This window comes from Neodiprion lecontei, chromosome 4 (genome assembly GCF_021901455.1).
Source record: "Neodiprion lecontei isolate iyNeoLeco1 chromosome 4, iyNeoLeco1.1, whole genome shotgun sequence".
NCBI classification, from domain to species: domain Eukaryota; kingdom Metazoa; phylum Arthropoda; class Insecta; order Hymenoptera; family Diprionidae; genus Neodiprion; species Neodiprion lecontei.
The window spans coordinates 40483178-40503121 of NC_060263.1; the positions used below are offsets into that span (position 1 = coordinate 40483178).

Sequence of the window (19944 nt, forward strand, 5' to 3'; positions counted from 1 at the left end):
AAAAAGTAACAATTATAATAAGACCGATATAAATAATGATAATAAATGACGTCGTTATTACTGCGAGTTCGTCGATGAATCGACGGGTCTGTTTCACTTTCATCGAGAAACTTGTTTCTGCGTCTGACCTCGACGACCCACGCGAAGAATCACCGCGTCCAAGTTTTGCCCAACGCATCATGACGAACTTAAAGTTCTCGCATGATCGCGGCTTTATTACACTTCATTGTACGGAGAAGAAAGAGGCTGTGACTTGCAAAGCTGTTGCAGCCAAACATCTGTTTCACGTCCGCGTCTCTGTTGCATTTTCAAGCTTGTTTATGCGTTTCAATACGCTTTCAACCGATCCTGCAGTTGGTGAAACTTGCAAGAAAATCAGACATTATATTTATCGTGTCAGCAAATTATTATACGAACCTAACTTTGACAGTTTGATTTGATATTAACAAAGTTGCGAGAGAATTGAAGATCAATCTTTTTTTAGATAATCCATTTTTGAGTGTTTATCGAATTGGTGTAAATATTCGTCAACTGACGATGACGGTTCTTCTGAAAAATCATAAGCAAAACACGAGCGTCAGCTTAGACGTCGACTTTTCATTTCAAATCGGTTTGAAACGAAAAATCAGTGACTATAGTACACATTCATAGAAAAGTCACAATCGTAGCTCACGATCAACGTATTCATTTTATGAATTGTAAAAAAAAAATTACCACTTCGTAATAAAATTTACAAGAAGCTTTGATTTTCTATCTCATTTGTAAATATCAAAATTCAACATTCTCTCGAAAAACCCAATTGCCATTTTTCTGAAAGTTTTCTAAAACTCTGCCCCAATGTTTGAAAATTTTTTGCGAAACATCCATGTAAAGTCCATTTAAATAACATCCATTAAAATACAACGAGCAAATATCAGAATTTGTAAGTTTTTAAAATCCTCTGAAATATCGTCAACAAGCTGTAGGTAATATTTATTGATCGCCAGGATTAGATACCCGAATGTTAATGATCCGGGAATTCCGAAACATCGTACGATGTGAAAAAATTCCGGGCAATGATTTTCGCTGTCGTTGATCAAACCTTTTTCTGCACGAGCGTAAAGTTCGCTGAACTCCTTTATTCGGCTAATTCTTAGCCTACAATTTTTGTTCGATTCTCAAATTTCGCCTATATAGAAGTCGACGACGTCGGCGATCAGGCGTGGCCTTCACATGCTCGAACGATTCTGAAAGGCCCGAAAAATATCGGGTAAAGAATACCGGATCATATATATATATATAGTCGGATGGTGCAGAATATCTGAATTACGAGTTGAAGATAAGAAGGATTTATCGGTTCCACCTTCATTCTTCGCGCTCTGCAGAATTTTCTCGCTGCATCGCGAAGAAATTTGGGGTGGGTGGGTGGGGGGGGGGGGGGGGGGGGGGGGGAATTTGCAGGGAACTTTGGACCAGGCAAAGAAGGACTTTACACTCGAGCCTCGCGGCGGAAACGATAAAAACATTGACCAGGATCGTACGTTGACGAAAGAAAGCAAACAGCAAGCTGCGTTGATCAATACGGATTAACAACAAATTACGTAACACGTACGTTAACCGACTTACAGGCTCGTTTCCTGCGCATTGAATATGCGTAATATTTATATAATAAGTTGTGTGTAATGTGTGGAAGTGACAAAAACCGAGAAAAGAAACTTGAAGTAGTAAAAACAAGTGTTTCCACGGTATCGTTGTTCAGCATGTTTTTTGTTTTATTTCTCTATGCCAAGGACGTTTTTACTTTGTGCGACAGAGATTTCTGAGTACTCGCAAGAAATATTGTACAAAATGTGCGATTCTATGAACTTCATACATCGTGAATATACAGAGTGCTTTAGTAACGACTGCATGACCGACCGTCGTCTGCTAAAATTTTATGCGCATGCGCCATAATCCGAGAGCAGCCGTTTGCCAGGGCGACCAACCGTCATATTAACCTCTTCATGTTTATATTCTTCCTTACATGCGATTTACTTGAAATTTTACATACACGGGGTTTTGGAGTCACTGATTACGAATCTGAACTCGAAATTCGAAAATTTAAAATCGCGGTTCCAATATGGCGGACAAACAAAAGGAACTACGAGAAATTTTTTTTTGTGTGTATTAAGTTTGTGTCAAAATTGGCATTCGGATTTTCATGGCAGATTAGCAGAAAATACTTTTTTCCATGGAAAAGTGTAAATTTCGACCATTTGTTTGCATGTGCTATTTTCACATCAACTAAACAGTTGTAACCAGAAAAGTAGTAGGCAGTTGTGCCGTAGGATTGTAGCGCGTGCGCATTAAATTTTAGCAGACGACAATCCATGCAGTCGTTAGGAATTCACTCTGTATGTACACGATATGGATCATTCCTCGTCGATGATGTATTGAGATGGAAAAGGATTTGATTGTGCGTCTAATTGCATCCCCGCCTTTCGATTCTTTCCGCTTGGTCGTTGCGTATTACATGCGTGATATATGACGTCTAATGGAAGCGTCGACGACTGATCAGAAACGAGCAGAACTTGAAGCCAACCGCGTCGTAGAGACTGGGGATAAATATATGTTCTCTCACTGCAGTCGGCAATCGCTAATCACCGGTTCCATTCATGCAGCCGGGGCTACTCTTCGGTCCTTTCAAACGCTCTCGAAATAAAACGGTCCTTGGACCTTCGCGACGGCCGATCGCCGCGAGATGACTGTTTGGAAACATCGATTAGGTAACACGAAAAAATATAGGAGAGAGAAAAAAGGCCGAATCTCAATTATACCTGTACTCTGACTGATGCTCATTGAGGAGAAATTGCGCGCGCGTTACAGACTTCGAAAATGATTGGTTCGAAATTTTGTGCGCTTTAAAAAACGTTCTTCGAAATTTGTAGCGAAGGTTTGACGATAACTTCTTAAGTAGGTATCATAATTGTCGCAAGGAATGGAGAATAGAAGAAACGTAATAATTTCTGATATTCCATTTTATAGAATTTGAAAACTGCAAAAAGTCCAAGTATATATATATATAGAAAAGTGAAAACATAGAAAGCCACAATGTAGGATACTCGTAATGAAAAAGAATAGAGTTGAATTTTAACCATTCTCCGTTATGATTACATATTATACTCGATCTTTCTACATTCTTACTTCTATATATTTAAACTTTATACATTGAGAAAATTCTGTAGGATAGATGTTCGCATCTGTGAAAATTTTATACTCTGCAGTTTCAACTGAAGACAACAATTCCCTTAATTCGAGGGCAAAAAAAAAACAAAAAAAAAAAAACTTTAGACACTTCAGGAATTAATAATTTGAAACGGGTTACATTATCGATCACCTTTTGGTCATAATAAAATTCGTGTACTTTGTCCAATTTCAACGAATATTGGTTATTTTAGTCGTAAATGAAGTGATCGTAAACAGCCTGACATGAATATTTCATAAGATGGATAAATTCCGAGACAAATTAATTGAATGGATAAATGAAAATTTGGCTTCGGTCGACGAGATCCTGAGTGTTGCAGAATTCTTTCGTCGTCGTCGAATACATGCTAATCGCAATTCGCAAAGCAACGACTGCACTTTAGACCCCGGAATAAAAGGTATAACTAACAAGTTCGTCCGTCCACACACGTAGCGTATTTATGTTATACCGATTCGAAATGAACACGAGCCACAAATCAAAGTCAAACTATCGTCATGAAAAATTCAAGTACGCGGATCGCGTGATTTTTCCTCAGACTCGAGGCACGCCCTGTACTCGGGCATAAGGTTATCTGTCCATCTTCAGGGGAAATCCCTTTTCCCTACTTTCCCCTGCACCCCGCAGTCCGCTCAATTTTTCTCTTTTCATAGCACCATAACACACATCGGAGAAGTCCGATTTCCTCCGATTTCCAACCCGACAAGCGCCCTCGCTGAATCTCTAGGATTTTACGTCTGATTTCCTCTGCATTATTCACGCCCCGTTTATGAATCCAGGATTCGTTCGACGTGGCAGTCGGTTAAAGTCCTTCGCGAGTCTTTCCTAGACTCACAATCGGGACCCTGCAGCCATTTCCTTTTTTTCATTCCAGCGCAATTGTGCAAGTGAATTAAGTCCTGAGCTTGTACTCGAAATCAGCCGTTCTTGTTTGTCATTTGTATGAAAGAACAACGAGTAGCAGAAACTCATTCCTTGTAAATTTATACACCGAAACTTGCGAGGTTATAGTCAGTCTTTACCGACAGAGTAAAATGTCACGTGGTTTTGACCATAGTTAAAACAAGTGACGTTTGACTCTGTCGGTAAGGTCTGCGGACTACAGCACGATCTCAACAGTACATGTCCCAGAGTACAACTAAGTCCGGTGGTGTAAGAAATCATAATTATTCTCGTAGTTAAAGCCGCAGCATAAACGAGGTCAGAGGGGCTGACTGGTCCTCAAGTCTTCAAAATTTCTGAAGGGTGAGCCTTGCAAAGGGCGACGGGGAAGTTTCCGCGTTTCGAAACAAAAGAAGAAGGGGCGAAGAGAGGAGGGGAGAAACTGGAAGTCGGGACGCGGCTGCGCGTTTTCAAGTCACAGAAATTTCATCAAGCTGCCCCCACGGTCAGCATATATGTTCATGCGAATGCGTTACAGCTCGGAGCTTGTCGCGTGTGGGCGACGAGTCAAACTGGTTTTGCGAAACGTCGCCGGGAAAAAGGGGGAAAATAAAAAAACGGTAATAATAAAAATGATCGCTGGCAGAAACTGGTCCTTATAACCTCTGCTGCCGGCTCTCTACATTTACCCGTTTTATAGTCCTTGCTGATGTTTGAACATTAATGGGCGATTAGAAATCCACGAATTTGAAATCATGGCAGCTCATTTGCATTGGCACTCCGAATTCTTTTTTTTTTTTTTCTATTTCTATTATTCGAAGGCGATGGTTTCACGCGAAACGTAACGGATTTGTTTCATGATATTTCGAGCGTCTTTAATCGAAGTAATCGATTAGAAAAAAAAAAATCTTGAAATTGTCGTTGAAGAGTTTGAACAAACATCAACGTAAATGAAGAGTTTGGTTAGCCAAAAATCTGTACCTTTTATTAAACCTACAATTATTACATGATCAAATATTGTGTATTTAAAAAATTATTACACTTGTAAGCTACGAAGATCGCTTTGAAAATACAAAAGTAACAAATACTGGAATTATGAATGAAATATTATCGCTAGGTATCGATATCTTACTTCAAATATCGTAAAAATTACTAATAATTGGGTAGCTGAGTACATCGTAAAGTGAAATCGAACAAATCTATTATATTTTCAACAATTTTCAAGCAACAGGAAATGAAGCATTGATATCAACACTTTTGCTTACAAGTCCACTGATTTCTATTCTTGTATTTTTAAAGAAATTTTCGTAACTTACGAAAATGTATACATACCTATAATATATTAATTTGATAAATAAGCAGCGGACGACTATCTGGTAATAAAATCAATAGAAAGTATCGACCTCTAGCCAATCAACCTTCTCAATCGGTAAAATGCTTTAAATTTTGCATTTAAATCCTGAATGTCCAAGCTCAAAAAACAGTCTAAAAAAGAATAGGATGGTAATACGACGAAATTGAATAAAAACGCCCATTTCCGGAACCTGCAGAACGACGCCAAGACCCAAGACGACGCAACCTCTCTTACCCAGGCGTCGACATTCCTACAGGGAATAATTGAAATCCTTCGAGAGCTGCAGGACAGCCGCGTGGAGTTCAATACGGGGTGGAAAACTAAGTGAACAAGGGAGGTGGGCGTTAGATTAGGTGCGTTAAATTGAGCAAAAGCGTAAATGCTGATCAGCTTTTGGTTGAGGCTCTGCAGAATGACAGAAGATGCGCAAAAATATTGAACCAAGCTAGCCGGAAGAATGGGGTTGAATTTTAGTGTGTGTGTGTGTGTGTATTTTTCCACCAGCCACAGACAAAAACGTTTTTTCACCGAGTTATTTTTTTTTTTTTTTTCGTCACGGTAGTATAAGTTTCCTCCCGATATATATTGGATTAATTTTAGTGCCGGAACGTTGGCTCGGGGGTGGAAAATAGGGGCGAGACTCACCCGCAGTTTTCCTGTATAAATGAGCGGCCGAGAGGGGATGATAATATCCTTAATATTTTAACGAGGATTATACGAAAAATCAATTAAAACTGATCCTCCCTCTCACTCTCCGCTATTCCAACATTGATGCAAAATTGCGAGCAAAGCTCGGTTTTTCCAAGTCCGAAACCCGATCGACGATTTTTTTAGCGTTCGATACTTTTTCATTTGCAAAAATCGGCGACCGATGGTGTTACGATTAATAAGACATCGAGGCACGTTTCTCCTTAGTTTCACAATCAAGACTTATCTATTTATACTTGACCCTTTAATACACGCAGCTTTTTTTTTTACTACTAAATCCGATGCCAATTTTTACGCAAACTTAATACATATCAAAAAATGATACAGAGTTTTTTCAAAATTTTTCTTCTTGTTGCTTTTGTTTGTCCGCCATATCGGATCAGCAATTTTGAATTTTCGAATCTCGAGTTGAGATTCGTAATCAGTGACCCCAAAAGCTCACGTATTCAAAATTTCGAGTGAATCGCATGTAAGGAAAAATGTATGCATGAAGACATTATACCTCACACTTCATGGTCGATGGAATATCGACTCGACAATCTGAAATCATATTTCATACGCGTTTGTATATTCGATCGGCCGCAGGCACGAGAGAGACAAGATAGAGTAATTAGACATGCTCTGGTAAGCCGAAAAAGATTGGGCACAGGTATATTGACTTGTTTAAAATACACGTGCAATGTCGCAAGGAGTTTCATCGAAGATACGTAACAAACATGGTTTATAGGTACTTATTTAGCGATGACGACGAGTCGGAGAATCGAAGAAGAGGTCATTTCTGCAGAAATCAGAGTGGAGCAAGGGCGCGATCAGCTTATTTTTATGCACTTGGCGTTTTGATACGATGCTAATCGAGCGCAGGCTGTCTGCATCATTTGTTTCAAGTTTATCGTTTATCCTGCATACACCCACTCGTGGAAAAATAATCACCCGATTGACACTGGCGGAGACCTTTGACCCTTGCCGATGAACACCGTCGCGGATAATTAAAGCTGACCTCCGATCTGCTGCACCAGCCGTTTAAAAGTATAAACAACGTGATGCTCGTTATTCGCTTTTTCATTTCACCAACGACTGTTTGCCCTCCTTGCCGTCAAACATGGCTTTAATGGGTCTTCAATGGGCTGACCCGCGAATGAAAATAACGCATCTACTCATACTGCGAATGTGAGACGATGATGCGTGTATAACCGCATTCGGATGTACTAAGAAAAACCAACTTGATATATCTTGAGAGAAACGAAACATGAACAATACTTTGAAGAGAAATATTAAAACATATATCGTCGATATAACATTTCTGAGAAGACACATTTGCGAAGATTGGAAAGGCGATATTAATGGATTATTCACAGCTGTTACGGGCGTACACTGAAATGTCGTCGACGATGATAATGCAACGATGCGAGAAGATGAGGACATTACTTGTTCTGTTTCTTACTTTTACTTGAAAAAAAGAAAAAAAAAATGTGTAATAAAGTGCCTCTTTTGTCGTTAAAACACAATCACGTATACCTACGCCTGTTAGATAGCATATGTAGAGCCAGAAGAACGAATTGAACGCTGTGACCTTGACTACACTATGTACAATTTACCAACATAACGATTCGCTGAACTCTCGTGACTCGCGGCAAGGTTTTTGTACCCGATAGTCGATTTATCTCGAACCTGGCGCTCGGTGCACTTTTTACAGCACTTGAATCGAGAACGGTAAAGAGCTCGCGATGCGTGTACAGTAGAACCCCGTTCGTTTGCATCAACACGGCTACCCCCACCTGAAACTGAAACAGCTGTCCTGATGCGCAGAAAGCTGCGCCGATGGCGAAAACACGGTTGCGCGCTGCTCGGGGTTCGACTGTGCAGTTATTCGCTTTATCGCTACCTGCAAACGTGATTGAAATTCCCATTGAGCCTTGACGAACGAGGCGGTTAGGCATGAGAGACGAGAGGTAACGGCCGTTCGACAAGCACTTCCTTCCTGCCACGTGAATGGATTATATTGAAATCGATGATTATTTTGCAGTTAGTGGTTATACGATCGATTCTCGATTATGAATACGGGTATATGAGACGTATGCGTATGATGTGAGAAATCATCGACATTGCGGTTTCATTATATTTCTGAGAAGATGTTCCGCCAAGATTAAAGTTATGATTAATCGATAACCGGTGCAGGTAACCTCGTGTTTCACGACTTCACTAAGTGTTCGGAAAAAAAGTACTTCACCGAAGGAATTATTCGCCTTGTCGATAGGTAATCCCTGAAAACTTGGATAACCTATAATAGCGTGTGTTTGGAAGGCGTTGGCGTGAACGTGAAACATTGTTTCCTTCGTTTCCATGAAACGGTTTGAATGTTGTTACATATGTGATTCACGGTTGTAGAAACAGCGACGTTATAGTCGAAGGTTTAATCGTGACTGTAAACGAGTCACGAATCACCATGTATAAATATACATAGCGCACACTGACTCGCGACGTGGCTAAAAATATACAACTCGGTCTTGTCGGTAGGCATAAGCGCACTGCATGGTCCAGCAGATGTACAATGTACTTCAACACCCACCCGAAGAAAGTTCGAACCGAAGGCAAAGGCGGCATTGTTGACCGTTGCTACGCGCTTCTCGTTTGCCAGGGCCGTAAGAATCGGGGAGAAGAGTCGCTGAGAGCTCCGAACTAGATTACCGATAAAATAACCTCAAAAAAAAAAAACAACCTGCGACCGACAAAAAATAACCGTTACATACATAACCTATAAAAGGGAAGAAAATGATAAATCAGTTAATGTAATAATAATTATAACCAACTTTCAAGTTTATCGCAGAGGATAGTGTGTTGTGGTTTCGGATACGCCCCTGTTATACGGAGGCCGAACTTATTTTATAACCTTGGGATATTTAACTTAGGTAATATTGTCCCAGGTTATTATTTACAGGTTATACTGACTCTGATTATATTAATTAGGGTTATTCTGTCATTTCTAGGCTATTTTATCGCAAGTTATTATTTGTAGGTTATATTGACCGCATAATCTCTGAACTAGGTACCGGCAGGCAACTTTCTTACCGATTGAGAGATCCGAATCTATACAAACGGCAAGTTTTTTAGATCAAGAGCCGGAGGAAAAAAAAGTAGGTTCACAATGCAATCTTTTTCAGAAATGATTTTCTTGTTGGAAAATGTTCTTGCATGACCGTACGAATGTGAATTCAAGTGGCTCGACGCGTTGAGAGGGGGGGGGGGAGGGACTTTCAGCCGCCATCTTGGAAAATACGTTTTATCAAATAACTCGCGAACCGTGCATCGTGCGAAAAAAATGATATTCATCGCTTTCATGGATAATGAAATTCTCTACAACTTTTATTTGAAACTTTTTTCTGTATAGTGCATAGGTTTTATTTATAGCGCGCCAAACTTGAATTTACATTCAGGGGACACCGCTGAACATTTTCCAATAAGAAAACCAGTTCCGTATAAGAGTGTAGAAAAAAAATGTATCTAGCTCTTGGACTAATTGGCACTCTTGTGAGGAGAAAAAATAGCTCGATTAATCAGAAATACACAATTGTATTATAATACAGAGAAGGCTTTTATGCGATTTCCACCTTATCAATGATGTTCCGAATGCGTCACCGCTTATTGAGGCGTGCTTAAACTAGATAATCGTAAGGTCACGATTAAGCGTGTACAGTTATTGGTTACAACTGTTCCGATCGACGCCAAGAAAAGAACCATTATCGCATCTTCGTCGTGGGGAAAATTTATTCATAGTAATTACACGTACGAATCAGCCATTATAGCGAGAACTGACTCGAGTCAAGGAAAAATGAGTCAAGAGGCCGCTGGTCGCGCTGAGAAAAAATACTTACCCACTATAAACTGTAGCTTTGGTTGTACATATATTTTGAGAAGATTATATAATCGGTGTAAAATAAGACAGACTTGCGAAAAAAGAATGAGAAAGTAGAATAACCCTGTCATAAATCGAGCGGTTCTATTACATACAATATACACTAAATTATCTCGAGTTGATGTCACCGCTGCATTATATAAGATGAAAATAATCATAGTTCTATCGTGTTTGTTATAGTCTTATGTTACCTTGTATATTTACACTGCTACAATAATTACGGATCAAAATTTATGAATGACAGGACTGGGATGCCTGCTGGTTCTACGGTATCTTTCTACAATTGTGCAAACACAAATAATAACCTAAAACTCGTATATTTTTTATTCTGCCTTCGGGTTATTATACCTTGCACAATGTAACGGGACGACAGGGTTCAGAAAATTTATTACCTAAGAGTCAATTAAAGTCGTCAATTCGTTGTGTCCTACCTACTTGGGCTCCCTTTCATTCCATAAAAAGCCGATGTTCTAACAGCTGAACACACATGGCTATTTGTAAATTATTACTGCAAGCTGTGCAACGGTCCATGATAAGGAGGGACCGTTAAGAATGGATCGGGTGTATAGTCTACTGAAAAAGTGTAAAAACTGAGAAACTGAGAGACAAACATATTGAATAAATAACTGAATTAAGTTCCGATCAATTCTATGGGAAGAGATATAATATCATTGGCGATGAAATAAACAGAAATTATTGATAAACGTGACCGATGATATGAGAGGTTATATATCGTCGGGGATGTTTCGTTGATTGATAAATTCTTACAGTTGGTCCAAATTCAATGCATACTTTATCATCTCATTCCATTAGTAACTTGATTCCACGTAATCATTCCACCTGGAACTTCAACGACGCTTATATATTTTGAAACGAGGAATTTGTTTGTCATACGTAACCGTTATTGATTTTAGAGAAATTATTTTCGGTCAATTTAAGAGTTTTATAAATATTTGAGTTCGGTCGATTCGTAGATAATTCATTTACAAACAAAATGGGCTACGATTTATTGAGTTTGGCTGTCATTTTTCATGAACAAACGTCAGAACAGCACAACTTCCGAAAAGTTGTTAACAACCGGGCTTTTTCCTGTGTTTGAATATAAAAGAAAAATATCGTTTCAAGTCTCAATTTAGTGACTCTTTCATTCATCGTTGGTCATTGTTATTTCAAACGAACTCTACACCTGACGGACGATCCTTAAACGAGGGTTTTGGGTTCATTTTCAAAGCCAGAGAAAGAATCGTTTCAGAAAAAGAATATACAAATATAAAAATAAAACTTCTAGCAGTGCAGAGTGACAAATAGATCATCGACACCCGTTTATTTTCGAAGCAGGCGAGGGATTTATTCGACTTAAAAAACCGGCGGACGTCACGAGTGCTCGTTATTCATTTGAACTCTTGAGAGTTAACGGTTGATATTCCGAGAAAGGTGACCACGGAGTCTGCGGTCCTCGCACAACGAGACACGACTCGGATTCTCCGACAAAAGTTACAACGCACCTCGAGACAATCCGAGAGATTCGACGGTCCACTCGGGTTGGACTGCGTGGGCGGTGATGGAATCGGATTCCCGACTTTTGCGGGACAGAGTAAAAGCTCGGAATACGCAGGTAAAAATTTGCAGACACCTACAGGACGCGTGGTTGGCCGAACAAACGATAGTTTCGCACTTTGATCAGAAGACATGGCCGAGACGATTAAAGGGTTATAATTAGTCGGGATTTTTCAAAAACCTATTTTTGTGTCTTAATTTCATTTTCGTAATGTACGTATACTCAAGTATATGCGGAAAAAATTTCATGTCGATCCGACAAGTATTCTCGAAGTTACGCGCAAATTTGCAAAGACGCCCTCGGAGCTTTTGGCAGTGCTTTTGGAACTTTGAATGCGTTCTTCTCAAAACTATGTTTTCAAAGTCGGTGAGCAAGATTTCTCGGAAACGGTTGAACCGATTAGTCTCAAATTTTCACACAAGCTTTATGAATATATTTTTCAGTCCTTGATCGAAGGTTTTTTTATCGCCGGTAAATATTTTCCATTTTATAAGCAACTTGGGGCGAAAATTTTTATGGAAAATCGAAATTTTTTTTTGAGAAGCCACTGTTTTGTTATGAATTAATATTTCGCTTATTCTTTCCATCAAAGACCAGACAATACCTTATATTAACTAGATCTTTTTTGTTTTTACATTTCGGTTGTTCCAGTCCAGAAATTTTCACCGCAAAACGCCTTTTTTCAGAAGTGCTTGCGGAGATCGGCTATAGCAGCTTTAAAAATCACTATTCTTACAAATAAAAAATATCAGAACGAAGTTCAATTTTACCCCAATATGTATATAAATTTTTATATTAATAAATTCAAATGTCTCTTGATAAAAAAACTTCAATAAATCGCTTTTATCGGCCTCCTGATTAGGTATAAACCCTTAAAACAGACAATGGCTCTACGGCGACCGCGAATTGCGTCAGATTGACAAAATTTTAACGATTCGGCGAATAACTTGTGCGAAGTAAAACCACAACGGTTCGAAAAGTTTCTGGATCGCTTCAACCAGATCTCGGAATTTTATCACATATCCAGCTATGCGTGAGGAAAGCTCATTACGTGATTCTGTGGTTACGTAGTTGTACATACAATGAGGTCATTAACTGCTTTGATACTACAGAGAACACGGATAGATGTACGTCTATAAGAATTTGACTGATTTTACAAACTTCATTCTGAATTTCGTCATATTTCAGAGGTTTTTTCGTAGATGATATAAACTGACCTAAAACTCAATCACCTTTTATTAATCAACGAAATAACATCTTCGCGCAGAGTTTATTCCGTGAGTTGAAAATTTTCGAATATATATCGAATTTTAAGACTGTTGAGAATTGTGAATAAATTTAAAAAAAATGGTAGACAATAATCAACGATATAAATACGAGCTCATTATGCGTGGCTTCTTCTTGATTCTCGTTTTCGTTCTAGAGAAGAAGAAAAAGGGTGATGTGAACAAGTTGCATAGGTAAAAAGAGATCGGGAAAAACAATTTATAAGAAAGAAGTTAAAGAAGCATGTCAAGTGCTGAAAAACTTTCTTACCGCAAGTATAATTGAATCGTCGAAGATGAACGGATTCTTCGCATCTCGTTTAGTTCTGAATTCACGTATTAAGTTTGTTTTAATCTACCCTTCGAGGGAAAGAACTGCGTTTATATTGGCTCGCAAATAACTACGTGTTATGGATAAGCGATTCGTCCTATGACCCGGTCAATAAAAGCCCGGATAGTAGGGATTTTGCGATTTGAGCGACGGAAGAAGAATCGCATTCAGAACGGAAATCCTAACATTGTGTCTCGAAATCACCATATTTTTCATAAGATAAAATCTCCGTTTTTTATTGCATTCGTATAATATAAATCAAATCTTTGGTTTGCAAAAACCGTTCGTGAATTTCAAGCTTCGAATTCTCTGCCTTTCAGTTTTTAAATGAAATTTGTCTAAAATCAGTCAAGTCATTCAACGGCTTCAGCACAAACAAAAAGTCCGAGAATCCATCAATTTCGAAATTCTTGATTTCTTTTTCTTTTTCAGTCCGAAGGTCGTCGCACGATTTTTATTCATCGAAACTAATACTTGAAGTACCTACCGATATATGTCGGTATTGATTATAATCGACAAATGACGATTCTAATTGTCCTCTGCAAAAAAAAAAAAGTAAATCCGTTTCGGCGATTTCGGAGGAGATGGTATTTTGATTAAAATAAGGCATCGGTAATTCTAACCTTGTATTTATAATTCCAGTATTTTCGGGTTTTGTTATTTTAAAAGGTCTTCGTAGCTTCCGAATATACATACAACAATTTGATGAATGTCGCACGCATTGTGCGACTATCACGTTAAAAAAATTAATTATAACTATCGTATTCTGGCCAACCAACCTCCAGAACTCTGACGTGCACAACTAATCGACGTGACTCTGATTTGGAACGAATAATTGTTCCGAAGAAGGTGTCAACATTTTACGGACCGGCTCATAATAGCGACGATCGTCGTAAGCATAAAATAATAATCGATGCGTCGATTAATCGAGTCGAAAAAAATAATCGAGCACGACTCGATTGAATCGGTAAAAATTAATCGATTAATCGATTACATCGTATTTTTTTTTTTTTGAAACGGCGCATACGAAACCACAAATTTCGTAAATTTCAGCACGTAGTCTTAATTGCGGTAAAGTTTTTTGATAATTTATAGTTTCATAAAAAATATTTTTCAATTTCAGGTGAAAATATTCACTTATCTTTCACTTACTATATCAAACAGGTACTTGATAAGTAATACTTAGAATAATAATTGATACTCTAATCACATTAATTGATATCGAATCGCACCGTCCGTGGGAGTAAAAAGAAACAAAAAACGATTGTGACGAAAAATAATCGATGATAATCGATTAATCGGGAGAAAATAATGGATTTTATCGAAAATCGATTATTTTGTTGTAATTCTTAGCTCGTGCATTGATACCACAATTATTGCAGCCTGCAGGGCTGCCTGGAGACCTTCATCCGTCAGACTGGATAAGCGACAGGCAAACCCAGACGTGATCCAAGGTCGAGGCGTTTTACGAACACAAACAGTGCCAGACTTGGGGTGCAGATGCAGGGCAGAATCCCGTCTTGCTTAGTTTCGTCTCAAATTTCACATGGAAACATCTCCAAACGCGTCTCGATCCATTCTCTCTCATATATACGCATTCGATTTTTCTTTCCTTCTTTCTTTCTTCCTTCGTCTGCATTTTCCGTCGCTTTTTTTTCCAAACGGGTTAAACCGCAGCTTGTTTCTCATCGCTATGATTAATCTTTCCGTTTTACTCTGACGATCGCGGTCAATTGCGTGGTTTTAAACGGAGTCCTAGGGATGTGGTGAAAAAAAAGTCCTATCCGAGGCGACCGATCGTCAGCTGATTCGATTTTGCTCTCCTTTTCTTTATTACGGATTCCGACGTTTCTTTTATTTTTTTTTTTTTTTCTAATTTAAAAAATTTTTTTTTTTCAATTCCCCTTTTTCCCCGGAACTCTTTTCCTTTTCACTTAATTCATCCCCGTATTTTATGTCCTGTTCGGTTGACGACCGAGGAGGCGGGATGTGACAGTGTGCAGCGCAGGGTTAAATGACGGATGTAATTCGGCTAATTGAAAAGTTAATTATAAGAGTTGGACCGGTGACAATAATTGGGACCTGGATTAGGTGCCCCCCCCCCTCCGCCACCTACTTTCTTGGATCACCGAAACTGGCCGAATAATATGCCATTCGAGTCGAATCGCTGTACGTGCGAATCGCGAATATAAAAATCCATACCTGTACACACACACACACATATATATATATATATATATTTATATATATACATACATAACGCAAATATCTATATGTAGACTCCGAAAAACGATCTAATTGAATTAAACTCGAATTATCGCAAATGTATAATTCCAGGCCGCATATTTTCTCTCTCCTTCTTCGTTCTTATCTCCTATCTTTTTTTTTTTTTTATCTAATTACACCGCCAAAATGTGGTTCGATTACACAGGCCTGCGACGGTTTTCTACCCCTAGAAAATTGAGTAGTAATTTCTGTAGGTATTAGGCACGAATCTATGAAAAAGATATTCAATAAATTCTATCACGTAAATTTTGTTACATTTCTTTTCTGTATTCTTCGTACTACTAGAGTTCGCTTCCAATTTCTGTGGCAATTATATGTATTAATGGTAATGTTGGTATTTAAATATTTATCAACCCTCAGTTGCTGTTTATGAGGACGTTAAGCATATTTAGATCAAGGTAAGTACAAGAGAAAAAGATTGAACAGGAATTTTGAAGAAAGTAGAAAAAGATGTCACAAGTCTCTTAAGTGTTGTTTAAAACTAATGCCATTAATTTTATACTTAAAAAGTTTTACATTTGATATATTTTTTTTTTTTTATAAACATTGTTCAAAAATTTATAAATATGCGTATCTTGCATAAGAATAAATCTCGATACGGTGTAAAAAAAACTTTCGCTACATTTTAATTCAGCATATCTAAATACCTAGAAAAAAGCATTATTACTATTCGGGAGATATTAAAAGTTCTATTCCGCAGGCCTGTTATCTTACCGTTGATTACGAAAAAGCTACGCTTGATGGAACCTTATTTTAGCGAACGAAACTTCAACGGTATAGGATATTTCGAGGAACGAAATATGAGAGCGAACTCTTTTTCTTACCTATTTTATATTTGAAATCGGTATTGATTACACGCAGACTAAGATCGAAAATAAAACCATAAATAAGCAGCTCAATTCCTCAATTTCCAAATATCATCGTTCACGATCTTCAAGATTCTTAAAATAGCATAAAATCAGATGAAAATATCGGATCCAGATGAACGAATTATGCAATAACACTGCGAAATACTTAATGAGGAAGACCAGATGTGGCGTGTATGCGATATGCTATCACGTCTCTGAGTCGAGTAATTTCCGTGGGCCAATTTTCTGCCCATCATGGAAAGTGTCAAATTTTGACGATCCGTCGTATTTCGGGCAAATTAATTAAGGTACATTATTAGGTATCAGACGAAGAAGAAACCTACGCTGCCTACGAGTTAACATGACACCAACCGAGCGACATACTTCCAATCGAGGTAAAAGTACTGCTAAACAAATTGCGGTTCACAACAATCAGTTGTGAACCGCGTTCTCCGCAAAGGTATCGTTTCAATACCGTCGGTTTTAGGTACTGGGCACATGTTGATACAGATGTTCACGGCTGCCACGCAATAGGCGTCTCCATGTTGTTTGGGAGGTAAATCCCGAGCTACCTGTCAATCGACCTCGATATCCAGAGGTTCACCAGAAATGCCGGACGCACGTGCTACGATGCACGCGAGAATAAGACTTCCCCATTCCTTCTGTTCCTACATGATTTTCCGGGTGGGGGTAGAGATTCACAGAGATCCATAAAATTCAAGGGTCATAGGGCCAAGATTTATTTTTATTTATAGTATTTTTCAAATCCATAATGTCGAAATGTGAAAAGATCAAAGTACAGAACCAAACCACGATGCAGAAACGTCAGAATGACTTGGAATACAGCAGAATTTTCTGCACATACTTCGAAATCATTGTACAAAATAGATTTTCGCGTTTTAGAGAAACCGATGCGGTAATCTTTCTGATTTCTAACATTTTTATCCCCACCTTGCTTTTCCGTTCTCATTAAGTAGAAGGTAACCACGCGTCGCAACGATCTTTCATCTCCGAACTATCATCGCGAACTTGTTTCGACGCTTTGTCAGTGTCTCCGGGAATTTTCGCACTTTGCTACTTCCGGTCGGAGACCAGGGCTGATCCATCAGCGACAGCCGCAGGATGATCGGATGAAGGAAGCCTTAATTCTGTTCAAACTCGAGGGTGCGTCGAACTTGATGCAGTCCGAGACGTAGAAACGGATACCCCTGAGTGTGTTACACTTCAATTGCTACGACGGATAATCCGAGTTCTAGACTGTATGTGTCGATACCCTTCACGTTACCGTCGCGGCTCGTACAACGGAGGCCATTTGCAGACGTGTAATCGCAACAAGGATTTCTGCGATTCCCAAATCACAATCGCTCGGATCCGTCATCGATAAAACGAAAGCACGTGTGATCGATAGCCCCGCAGATGTAACCGCATCGTTATCGTCCGACCTAATAAGCGGCCCAGTTACCTCCTTCCCCTTTCCTCCTATTTTCTATCGTACGATTATATTTTTAGTTCCTTTTCGTCGTGATATATTGTAAAGTGATTATACAGCGGGAATTGCGATACGGTTACGTTAAAAGAAATGGTGCGGATACTCGTACTATTCAATTCTTCATTTTCTCAATCGGTTTCAACCTGTTTCCAACATCTCTTTGCCTGCACTTTCGGATGGAAATAGAGCGAGACGAGTACTTGGTGGGTGATCGATTATCAAGCTCTGGTATTTAACCGATACCTGTGTATGCGCAATTTGACAAATTTGAAAGAACAATTTATTATCCATACGGATATGGTTCTCAGGAACGAAATGTGATTGAATGAAAACGTTGACTGTCGGGTTTAAGAAGGACCCGGCACTTTTCGAGGTAAATCGTGGGGAGGGAAATACAGTATAAAACTGATTATCGATTTTCTAAAACCAGACTTACAATTCTTGTAGAATCATCGCGATGACGGTATATATACCTATATACACATACATCCATCAAGTTCTATATCGATGAGAAACGTGTGTAATGAACTCACCTCTTCGAAGGATGCCGAAGCGAAGGAAGCGGCGAGTAGCACTGCGAGAAGAGCACTCCTGAGTAAAACACTGCCGTTGGTGGTCATCTCGAAAGGGCGAATTACCGATCGCCGAAAAGCGAACGGTTCGACAGCCTGGTCAAAGGTGTTATTTCTGTTTTTTTTTTTTTTATATCTATTACCGCGACAGCAGTACGAAAAACCGTCGATGGAAACCCGCGCGATGATTTCGAACCGTCAGTCGAAACTTTTCAGCGACAACGGTTCATGGTTGACGTATTTTCCTGTTTACTGGTCGTTCCTTCGTAACCGTTTTCAAATTTACCGCGCCTCCTAATCTACCCGCCGTCTCTACCTTCTCTCTCTCTCTCTCTCTCTCTCCACCCAGCTCCGTAACAACCCCGCGAATTTTTCGCTGCAGACCTGATCGAATCCGACTCCTTAGAACGAATCTCTCTACCGCAGACGCTGCTCGTCGTCACGCTCTGCAGCTTCAACGATCACACCACACCGTACCGGCGTTGGGTAGCGTCTGAGAGCCGTGCGCGCCGGCTAAGATAAAACATTTTCAAAAGCCCCGTGTGGTGGTTCCCTCTCCACCCGTTTCGCCTCCCCCCCCCCCCCCCCTTGCGGCGAACCGCCGAGGTTCAGGTTCGGCTGTGGCGCCCCCTCCTTCGTCCATCCCCCCTCCCCCCCCCCCCCCCCCTTCCTGCGCCACCTCGCAAGCATCGCTTTTCGCTCCAGGAGCCGCCCCGCCGCTCCGTTCGGCAGCCGCACACTCGACGACGCGACGGTCCGATCCGATCTGTTCTGAACGCTCGGTGCGCGCGTTGCCGGTTCAGCCGGTTACCGGTCAAGGTGCCGGACGATCCTCTTCTGTCCGGACCAGTTTACGCCAAACGGTTTAGCACCGACTCAACGGGTTCGTTACCCTTCGATCGTTCGATTTTCGCAACGTTGCGACGGATTGAATATCGAGATTTTTTGGAAACGCTTTCACGGAGCATTCAACAAATTGTTACGTTCGTAAGCTGCGATGCTGGGTATTCTAGAAATTCAACGAGCAAAAAGTTGCTGAAATTATGAGACACAATTTCGATATCGATTTTATGAAAAATGTTTTAGACTTGTTCAATTTCACGACCTGATGATTTTTTTTTTTTTTTTTGTTCTCGCCCTTTGAAAAGTCGTTACTTAGAAATTTTCCGAAGTGGATTTCTTTTTTGTTTTTTCTTTTTTCGATGAATGTCCAATTTTTAATTGCTACTTGTTGAGCCGAATCGATGTCAGATCGGTATTGCGGAATTACATGTTTTACGGTACCAACGTGATAAGGAAGCAAAAACTGTCACAGTGGGATTGTAGCGAAAATTGATTTCAGGATAAAATCACTCGTCACATGCAGAGTGAAATCGAAAGAATACACAAAAATTTTCGGTATCTTGAGGCAATTCGATGTAAAAAATGGTTACCTGTCCTCTCTTTTGAAAATTATGTTTTACTTCTTCGAAAAAATCACCGTAGTTCACGAATGTGTTAATTTGATAAACACGCAACGTG

General features: G+C 39.5%; 1 protein-coding gene across 24 annotated transcripts in view; it reads right to left on the minus strand.

Moving 5' to 3' along the window:
• Nucleotides 1–18922, minus strand: part of LOC107222358 (basement membrane-specific heparan sulfate proteoglycan core protein) — a 125393-nt gene extending 106471 nt beyond the window's left edge. For 12 of the 24 annotated variants that reach the window (XM_046736079.1, XM_046736083.1, XM_046736087.1 and 9 more), the window contains exon 1: nucleotides 18385–18922. In XM_046736079.1, coding sequence (XP_046592035.1) covers nucleotides 18385–18471 — 87 coding nt within the window. In that variant the 5' untranslated portion in view covers nucleotides 18472–18922. The remainder of the gene's footprint in view (nucleotides 1–18384) is intronic. The other 12 variants (XM_046736097.1, XM_046736092.1, XM_046736101.1 and 9 more) reach the window with 1 other exon arrangement.
• Nucleotides 18923–19944: the final 1022 nt, after the last annotated feature.